Below are 10264 nucleotides of genomic sequence, written 5' to 3'. Positions count from 1 at the left end.
GCAATCATACTGGTTATATGCCCCTGCCTAGGATCAAGGCTCTTGCAAGTAGTGTTGTAAGTACTAATACTAACAAGATCACATGAAGTTAAACTATCAGCATTATGTTTTGGTAACTTTCTTAATCATAATGAAATTTTGTTAGAAATTGTGAGGGATGGATGAGACTGTCATGTAGAACACTATGGATGTACTCTGATTCATGATTTTTTGATTCGTTTGGTTAGATATTCTACACACCACTCTTACATCATATATGGTCTTGGTTGGGATTGGTGGCTGCTTCTCGGAAGAACTTTATTAAGTATCTGACCTCTGGTTTTAGTTGCATTGTTATTCCTGGTGGTGTTCGAGAAATATTTTATATGGAGTATGGTACAGAGGTCAGTTCTTCTCCACTGTCTGTGTAAATACTAAATGTTCATTTTATGGTAATGATTCTGAGGTTCTGTTTTTATTGAATGAGAAATGCTCTCTTTTGTCTTTGTGAAACAGACAATAGATCAATAGGGAGAAACATGAGAGCTAGTGGGAACTTAGAAGCACTGGTTTAGAGAGAAATATCACTTAGGCACTATGAAAATGTATCATGTTCTTCAAGGAAATAGTATATGAATAGGTGAACTTACTTTAAAATTACTACCTTTTCACAGGTTTCTTTTTTGAGAAAGAGGCATGGATTTGTCCGTGTGGCTATTGAAACTGGTTGTCCCTTAGTCCCTGTGTTTTGCTTTGGTCAGGTTGGTGAATGTGAGAATCATTTATTTAAATTATTGAAGTTGTTTCCTTGAGATATCTCATTCAATTTTCAAAATTGTTTTTTTCTTTGTTTCTAATGTTTATTATTAGTATATAATGATACCTTACTATGCCACAACCTTTGTATTTTTTGACACCTTAGGTTTTAGCCTTTTACTAATTTGCCTTGTTCTTACTTGATATTTTATTCAGACTGAGGCATACAGATGGTGGAGACCAAGAGGAGAGCTATACAATCATCTTGCACGGGCTATTCGGTTCACGCCATTAGTATTTTGGGGAAAATTTGGGTAGTCATATTGGCCCTTCCTTTTGGTTTTCTGTCGATTTTATTTAATGACAGTATCGTATGTTCCTTTGCCTTTTTTCTTGTGCTTCAGCACTGAAATATTTTCTCCTTTTATGTTGCTAGTAGTGTTTCTGGTTTAGCTGCTTGAAATTTGAAATATGGACTCTAGGGAAATTGCAAAGCTTAAAGGTGTATTTAGTTGTTTTTTTATTAAAGCTTCCTTTGACTACTACTGAATCAAAATATGGACAAGGCACTTTATAAAAAAATGTGGGTTGCATTAAGCAGCTGCCGGGAGCTAAGAGACCCTGAAGCCTAGATATCTAGATAACTTACAAGCCAAAAAATAACAAATTCCAGATAGGCCACATGTATAGTACAAACTTTAAAATAAAATATATTGAAATTAAAGTAGGGCCAGCTGGCCCACTCAAGTTGTCAAGTCATGCAATAGTAGGAATCATTACTATTGGGCAGAGGATCTTCTTTGTCATTTGGGGGTGGCCCCCAACCTTGAACAGTGGACCTAAGACCAGTGATAATGGGTTCCCAAACATCATCTCATTGATTGGGTTTGGGAGGCTTCTCATCCTTGGAGACAATGAGATCCAGGCAACAAAACTTTTCATTTTGGGAGGGACATGGAGGATTTAGCTATGGTGACTTTCGCAATGCTCCCAAAATGCATGGCCAGTTCAGTCTCAAAGGTGACCTTTAGACCAAAGAGACCAAGCAGAATGGGCAGGGTTAGTAAAGGGTTCCTTGCTCATGTTGCAAGGTGCACTACCTTAAAACTTTAGAGGTTGGCATAGATACCCAATCTCTATCTCCACCTTGCAAACCTATACTTAGATATGCAAATGGAGGTTTGAAACTTTGAACAAATTAGGAAGCCATCATCCCAGGTAAAGCATTTACTATGCTGACTTTGGTTAAATAGATACTCATTTCTTCTTTTGCATATGCAAAAATAGATTTCAATTCCAATAATTTTCCATGTTGCATCAGTGTCAATGTTCCAAGGAAGTCTATCTCCTAATAGGGTGGCTTTCTAAGAGACACAGTGTTAGTTTTACCTCTTGTTGCTGATATGTTCTCCTTCAGCAGAGGTGTAGCAGGTTCTGTAGTAGCAGTACCTCAGTTCCTGTCCATAGTAGAGAGAGGCACACTAGCTGAGATCACATCAGTGTTGATGTTAATTTTAGGCAACAATGGTATGTTCTATGCTTTAGAGCAATTTTACTTCAATTTCTTTATTAGCCCAGTATCAATATTCAGATTAGCAATCACATCAACATGATAGTAAAATGTAGATAGAATATAAACATAAATCCGTAGTCTAAAAGTTATGCTTTTTTGCCCAAGAAGTTATGGAAATTCTAGTCATGTTTTGAAAAAATCTGGCAGAGATTTCTTTAAATCCAAGTAAAAGCTTTCAAAATGCATAATTTTAGGTGCCGTAGAGGTTTTTGATGGTGTTGAATCCATTTCCACCATCAACAACATGATTCAAGCACTACATCTACAAGATTTTTTAATTGTTTTTTCCCGAATTATAGCCACTTTTGACCGTCCGGGAAATTCCTTCACCTCTGTAGATGACTCCAAACATAAACATTAAAAGAAAAGCCAAGACAAGAGACAGAACATGTGGCACTAGACAGGGACAATCGTCAATGTGGGGAAACACTTGATAAAATCTTATTTTAGTCTTCAATAGTTCAACAGAGAGAGATAGTACAATTTACAAATATGATAATTTATAACAACAGTAAAAGAGCCCCAACCAGAAAAGTCAACACTGGTCAACAGGGAAGACCCTCAGAAAATTGGTCAACTTTAGTCAACTTTAGCCTCCAAACAACAAGATAAAATAGCCCTCAAAACATCAAATTTAGCCCAATCAAAGTTTGGTCAAACAGACCACCTTCTGTCAGCCCTAGCTACAGTCAACATTGGTCAACATTCAACATTTAGCCTCGATTTCTGTACCCATAAATGTGGCTTACCTAAATAGAGATGGCCTTCACAGAAACACATTCAAAGGAAGTCAACGCATGCTGGTATATGCTTGGTCAAACTGTCCTAAAATTCCATCTCTTGACATTTCGGCCTCCTCAAATTTCACTCTCCTGAAATTGGACTCCTGAAATTGGACTCCTGAAATTTCGCACTCCTGAAATTTCGGATGTGTGGAGAGAGAGAGGCCCATAAATCCGTACCTAATCTACGAGGGGAGAGAGAGAGAGAGAAGTGTGAAGATGAGTGTGTCCAAATGAGGCTAAGGCATTATGTATTTATAGCAAACGTTGAGGATCAATATACATGATTGTTGGGCTTTTGAGCCTACATAAGTTCATTGGCCGACCTTGATAATTTGTCCATAATCAAAATAAATTCATAACTTTATTTGTACATGTCAGAATATGATGATCTTTAGATGAATCCTACACCTCTCAAAAAGAGGAATCCAAGTAAAATATCAGTGGTAATAAATAAGATGACCCATGTGGAGTTTGACCCTGGTTTCCAATTTTAATAGTTGAGGAGCAACAATGCAATTATGTAGACTCCTAACTAGAACCTGCAAAAAGACTGTCATCCTCCCCGACTGCCCCTAATCACACACACACACACAACTGATGAGAAAATCTAGAAAAATCCAAAATAACATAAAACCCATAACTTATGGTCAGTTGTTTTGGAAAAGGATGTTGGAAGCTTCTGAAGTATATATGGATTTGAAGATGTCAAGGCTTGCCCAGAATGGGCCCCATATTGCACATATTCAGATCTGAAATTAAAAAGGGCTTCAAGTGGACAAAACATCACACTTTCAGCCTTTTCCATGTTGAAATAAACACTAAAACAACAATATAATTGGCCTTACAATGCGATAAGGAAGCCCTGAAAATTTTCATGATAATGCTCTGAAACTACCTCAAAGATGTCTTCAAGTTCTAGCACTCTAGTCTAGAGTTTTCTCCACCATGAATCATGAATGGAAAAGTGACGAGTCCTATTTTATATGCTTTCCTTGCAACTACCTTTTGGAAAAAAAATACAAGCATGCCTTACAAACCCTCAATAGTAGGGCACTTCACTTCAATGGGTCAATTTCATTGATTTAGATGCTTTGATCAAGTCAAACATGCCACGTGTCATTCCTCCAAGTTGAGCACCCCTCTCGAAGAGTGGTTATGCTTTAAAAATGGGCTGATCTAGGGGATTGTTCTACTTCTTATGCTAAGTGTCATTACCAATGTCTTTAGTCATCCTTATTGTAAGGGATTCCAATTATTATATTATTTTACTTATAACAAAAGCCAAAAAATAAGGACGTCCTATGTAAGAATGCCAACAAGGGGTCTATCTTGGATTCCCTCCTAACATGTAGGGCGCTACTCAAACAAAGTCATCATGCCTCCAAATATGTGAATTTGCCTTGAAAAATGTGAGCAATGCCCAAAATGACCTCCAATAGTCCAAACTGCATCAAATAATAGAGAAAGGTCCCCTCATAAACCAAGTCTTCTACCAAAAGGCTCTCTTAAGCCCCCCTTCAAATATAGCACTCAATATCTCATACACATGAGTTGGTAACAATAGCCCATGGGGTAGATCTATGAAGAAAACTACAAATTCATTAATCAACCTTTTCTCTTCCCCTTTTTTTGTTGGTTTTTGTTCCTATACCTTGACATGCAAAGCTTTCATGGAATTACATTGAAGGATGAAACACAAGTTACTTTTAACTAGTTTTCTCATTTTGTTTGTGGAACTCAACTTGTTTGCATTATGTTGTGATCTAATCATAGCTAGTGTCCTCCTTCAAATTTCATGTACTCATCCAAATTCATTGGAAATTTGGCGAAGGTCTTCAACCTCTACACTCATTACCACATCAATGTCAACTAAAGCCATGATGTAGATATCAAACTTAGTACATAGTTGTTGAGTTGTACTTTCAATGATTTAACCACTCATGTGCACTCCATCATAACATCATTGGCTACTGCGACTTGGAAATTTGGCTATGGATTGACTTTTGACTTCATTGATAATACTAACTTGGAATCTATAAAGTTATGGGTTCTGCCAAACTCAATAAGCACAACTAGAGTCCTCCCCTTGACCTTGCTCCTTACTTGCAGGGTTTGATATTGGGTTACCCCATGTATGGAAATGAGGGAAACTATTGGAATCTCTTGTTGATATTTGTTATCCATGTGAGTAATTTATTCCTCATCCTTTGCTATCTACTCTGGAAATCATGTGGATCTTTTGAGGGGACTAGCACTTGTGTGCAACAATATACATAGCAACTAAACTTGGAGGAAAAATATTTTCTATATGTAGGCTAGCTTGGTGAAACTATTTAGAGTAGTAGGTCATAGGGCCTTGTTGCTTCGTATTCTGAAAGGGTGAGAAGTAGTCTTCTTGGATGTAAGCCTAAAATTTTAGATAAAAAGCAGTGACATATTCATCTTGAGTAGTAATTTCATGTTGATCACCTTCATGTTACTTCATTTGCCACCAATAAAATGTAGGTACTTCTAGTGTAGGGTTGAAAATTATATTTTGTAATAGTCCTCCATAGGATTTAATTGAAAGACATGTAATAACATACAAATCCAAACCATTAGTTTAGTATTTTCATTGACTACATCAAACTTGGGAATGGTAATCCTATCAAGTAGTGGTTGTTTGATTAATATTAATTCCTTTTGAATTATCTTGATTTGATGACTTCCATGTTAGGCCTTCATCCCATTAATGTTTCCTACAAATAATTTCAATCGTTATCATGTCAGTTATCCTTTTTCTTCGATCTTGGGGTCTCTGTTGATATTCTTCATCAATACTACTGCCTTCTTCCCTTCCCTTTTGCTCATTGCCACAATTAATATGTAAATGGATTAATTCACTTGTTTAACGAGGTCTCTCATTCCATCCAAGGGAGTCCTTATGGCTTCTTTCAATAATTATTCAATCTTTGTATTTCTAATTATCTTCCCCATGAGAAGCTAAAAAAGAAGCCATAGTTGGTGACTGCCCATGAGACCAAGAAAGTGGATTTGATACAATTGTTATGAACCAAACAATTAGAAGTTGATTTTTTGTTTTGAAATAAATTTGAACAGTGGTAAGTGTTAAATCTCCTAATACCAACCCAGATTTATTTACCTACAACAATTCTCCATCATTCATTAATCTAGGAAATCAAGGTTTTCAACTCACAAAAAATTACACAGAAAAATGCATTTATTGGAACTTTTAACTTGGCCCACATACAATGAATTTAGCCCCTATGAAATCAACCTATGAAGGTTCTCATCCTGGAGTATTCCGGCCCAGCAAATTGCCAGCAAATCGACATTGCGCCTTCCGTTTGAGCTGCCATTGCGCCTTAGGAAATTCAGCCTTGGAAAATCAGTTTCTCCAATCAAATTGACCTCCCTCTCTCTTCAACAAATTGGCCTTCCAATATCCAGCAATTTGACCTCTTGATACACCCTCAAATCCTCCTAAAATTTTCCTCCTATGCACTTCAGTCTACTGAGCCACTCGCACTAGAGAAAATTGCCTTCTCTTTTTGTGTCCCCTCTCTTGTGTCTTCACCTATTCCTTAGGCTTCTTTTTATAATATTCATTAAGCACTGTATAATATGGGTCGAATTTTTCTTTATTTTCAAGTTTGAGGTGTGAATCTCCTTCTGAAATATCCTGGGACTTTCACCCACCCTCATCCATTTTTGACACATGCCATCCAAGGATGTGGAACTCTTCTGACAAAATTTCCTGTGACTTGCACCTGCCATCATCTATTTTTGGCAGATGCCATTTGAGGGGGCTATAGGGAAGATGGCATGAGAATGGAATATTGGTGGATTTTTAATACTCCATTGGCTTCATCAGTGAACATGTGTGATTCTCCTTCTAAAATATCGCGTGACTTATCTCATCTATTTTTGATACATGCCATCCAATGATGTGGAACCCTTCTTCCTAAATTTGTTGGGACTCGCACCTGACATCATCCATTTTTGGCACATGCACATTGAGGGGGTTTTAACGTAGATGACATGAGAATCAAATCTTGGTGGATGTTTAATGCTCCATTGGTTTCATCAGTGAACTGCAGCTCCAACTATAGTTTGAGAAAAATTTCTCAATGATCCATAATTTTTGGTAATAGGTTCCCTATTTCAATGTGAATGTCTCATGTAACTTTGAAGTTATTTAAATTTAAGATAAAGGTCAGCTATCATATATTTGATTTTGTTTCAAGTTGAGAATTGGTTTTGTTTCAATCGGCATTTTTTATAGTTTCATTATATGGCATTAGCTATGCTGTTTAGGTTATGTCATTACTATGGAATCCATTTGAGTTGATTATCAACAGTCATCAATGAATGTTTCACATGCCTCTTATATGATTAATTCATGGCCACTACAAAGTTATTAGTTGACTCCCATTCCCATAGGAGAGGCCAGAGACCAAATCAGAGTTTCTTCGTTCCAACCTTAGATGGTGGAAATCATTGATTTAATAATGGAAGCATACATGATATGATTTATGGCATGTCCTTCAATTTATGCAGGGCTAGGTTAGCTTCAAGAGTGGATACCATTGAAGAGAGATAATGGAAAAGCACCTAGAATTCATATGGCTCATCCTATGACTGTATAAAATTTGAATGCACATAGAAGCACTGCAGAGAAGCTATGGGTAATTATATTTGGAATGTGTGAGATCATGTGGATGCATGGATATTTGATGGGTAATCTCTTTTCATTTTCTCACATCAAGTTTAGATTAGAACACCAACCAACTTTTGCACAATCTCTTAATTTTTATGCTTGTCTATGGATTTTTGTCTATATTGCATGAGTTAAAGGGAAGTGGCCCAGAAATTGTTTCTTTATTTACAATTCTCTTTATGAGTTCTTTTTTAAGTGGAAATCATTGATTTAATAATGGTACATACATGATATGATTTATGGCATATCCTTTAATTTATGCAAGCCCAGGTTAGCTTCAAGAGTGGATTCTGCTAAAGAGAGATAATTGAAAAGCACCTAAAATTCATATGGATCATCTTATGACTGTAATAAAATTTGAAGGCACACAAAAGCGCTGCAACGCAGCGATGGGTATTTATATTTGGAATGTATGAGATCATATGGATGCATGGATATTTGATGGGTAATTTCTTGTAATTTTCTCACATCAAGTTTAGATTAGAAGACTAGATAACGTTTGCACAATCTCTTAATTTTTATGCTTGTCTATGGCTTTTTGTATATATTGCATGAGTTGAAGGGAAGTGGCCTTAAAATTGTTCTTCCTTGTTACATTTTATATATGAGTGGACACCCTGAAGTATGTTGGTGATGACCTCCATCTCTTAGGGCATCTATTCGAAATAGGGGACATTTGTGAGATGTCCTTCTTAAAGGGGAAACACTTTGGGGTGTTGCTTGTTATAGACATTTTTGTGCCTTACAGCATTGAGCATGAAATGTCCATAATCCAAGGGATCCAAAGTCCCTAAAAGAGTTGTTCCTACCCCTAAAGGAACAAGGTCAACAAAAGACAGCTTCTCCCAGAAGTTCTCCACCAAAAACAACTCAGAAATGGTCAAATCAGGATCAATTCAATGGCTCCACTAGCTGCCTGCGTTGAAATGCAGAGGTTACACTGGCTAGTTGCACTGCAACGCAGGTAGAAGCACTACCAGGGTGCGCTGAGCAGGAAATGACAAATGGCAAGTTCATTCAACGAGGTGGAAAGACCCTGGAAGCTTCCAGAATCTTCCTCAATGACACTTGCCTCAATGAATTCGACCAAGTGATGAGTAAGAGGTTCTCAACCTCCGAGTGGAAGCAAGAACTGGTAGAGAGAAGCCACAAGTCAAAACATAAGCTGACTCATCCTCTCTGCTTACATCTATTTATGGATCTCTCACCCAGAGGTTCAGGAGGCTAGAATTTTGTACTTTGCAGAGAATTGCTGTTGGTTTGAGGTTGAGATTAGTACATTGGGTGATTTATGCTTTGTTGGAGGAGAGGAAGGGATTCTTTTGCTGGGAGGTAGATGCTGGATCGGGACTCACTTGGTTGTATCTCCTCTTGAACCTTGTTATCATATCAATAAAGCTATTTGAGTTTCTCCTATATGCTTGTATTTCAATGATGTTTTGTCGTATTTGCATATTTAGTTTATATCTGATCCTAAACTAGTTATGAATGTGAATCTATGTCTTTTGTGTAGTTTTCCTCTCTTGTGATCTTGCAGGAACTGTGTGAAGCTGGACCAGTGAATGAGCAGGCAGCGGGAAGCGAACAAAAGAGAGAGTGATTGGATTGACAAACTAGCGGAAGACACCGGTTAGTTACATCCTTCTTTCTCTATTTGCATCTCATAAAGAAGAATACTCAGATAGCTTTCCTTGTTTGTTGCTAAGGCACTATCACCTCTTAGAGTGGGATAGGGGCATTCCGAATTGGATACTTTTCCCAACAACAAATTGGCGACTCCACTGGGGAAAGTATCTTGTTAGTTTATTTGTGTTTCTATTGCTATTCATTTCATAAACTCAAGAGTGCCGAATCGAACTGCATTTTCCATCTACAAATGAAAAGTAGAGAGCAGCTACTCTAGCCCATTCACTGGGCCTGTTTATGATCTGAACAACTGATCCACAAGTGCTCTAACAGCCCTTTGTGATAGATCTTAGTCCTCCTATAAATCATCTTCCTAATTGTACCTAATTGATAGCTTTTATCCGGCCAAAAACTGTAGATCAAACTGCAAACCGTAACCCAGAACCCAGAAACAACTCTCATTTCTGCTTCAGCGCAGACTCTGTGAAGATGTTCTACATTTCAATGCAGGTCCCGTGAAGGCTACCTGTGCTGAATGTCAAATCCTCTGTGTTGGGAGTGCACTGATCAGTCTTTGCCTTGTGCAGCTGTGGTTCCCTGTTTCCTTTTGCTCAGTTTTATCTCTGTTTTTTGCAGCCTGTTATCAGTCAGTGTACCTATCTGAAACCCCTTTTATTTGCCTCAATTCCACCTCGGTTGTATAAAGAAACTGTATTTGTTCTTTGTGTATTTGTTACATCATTTGCAGTTTCCCATTACAAAAGTAAACTAGTCATACTGTCGCCCTTAGATCTAGACCTGTCGTAAGTGTCGTTTTGATCTTAG

General features: G+C 37.5%; 1 protein-coding gene across 1 annotated transcript; it reads left to right on the top strand.

The window, feature by feature from the left end:
* The first annotated feature begins 239 nt into the window (after window positions 1-239).
* On the top strand, window positions 240-1219 carry LOC149161827 (diacylglycerol O-acyltransferase 2-like). Its single transcript, XM_089435575.1, has 3 exons — window positions 240-383; window positions 654-740; window positions 952-1219. Exons 1-3 carry the CDS (start codon window positions 366-368, stop codon window positions 1051-1053), a joined length of 207 nt encoding a protein of 68 aa, XP_089291701.1. The 5' UTR covers window positions 240-365; the 3' UTR covers window positions 1054-1219.
* Window positions 1220-10264: the final 9045 nt, after the last annotated feature.

The sequence above is a fragment of the Pinus tabuliformis genome, chromosome 5_2, assembly GCF_031772625.1.
Source record: "Pinus tabuliformis cultivar Carrire ecotype Pingquan chromosome 5_2, CPIR1, whole genome shotgun sequence".
Taxonomy (NCBI): Eukaryota; Viridiplantae; Streptophyta; class Pinopsida; order Pinales; family Pinaceae; genus Pinus; species Pinus tabuliformis.
The sequence above is the reverse complement of the archived record's forward strand: the minus strand, read 5'-3'. Positions and strand labels throughout refer to the sequence as shown.

Coding starts and splice junctions, on each gene's coding strand:
- LOC149161827 (XM_089435575.1), top strand. Junction 741..951: donor CTGTGTTTTGCTTTGGTCAG/GTTGGTGAATGT, acceptor TATTTTATTCAG/ACTGAGGCATACAGATGGTG.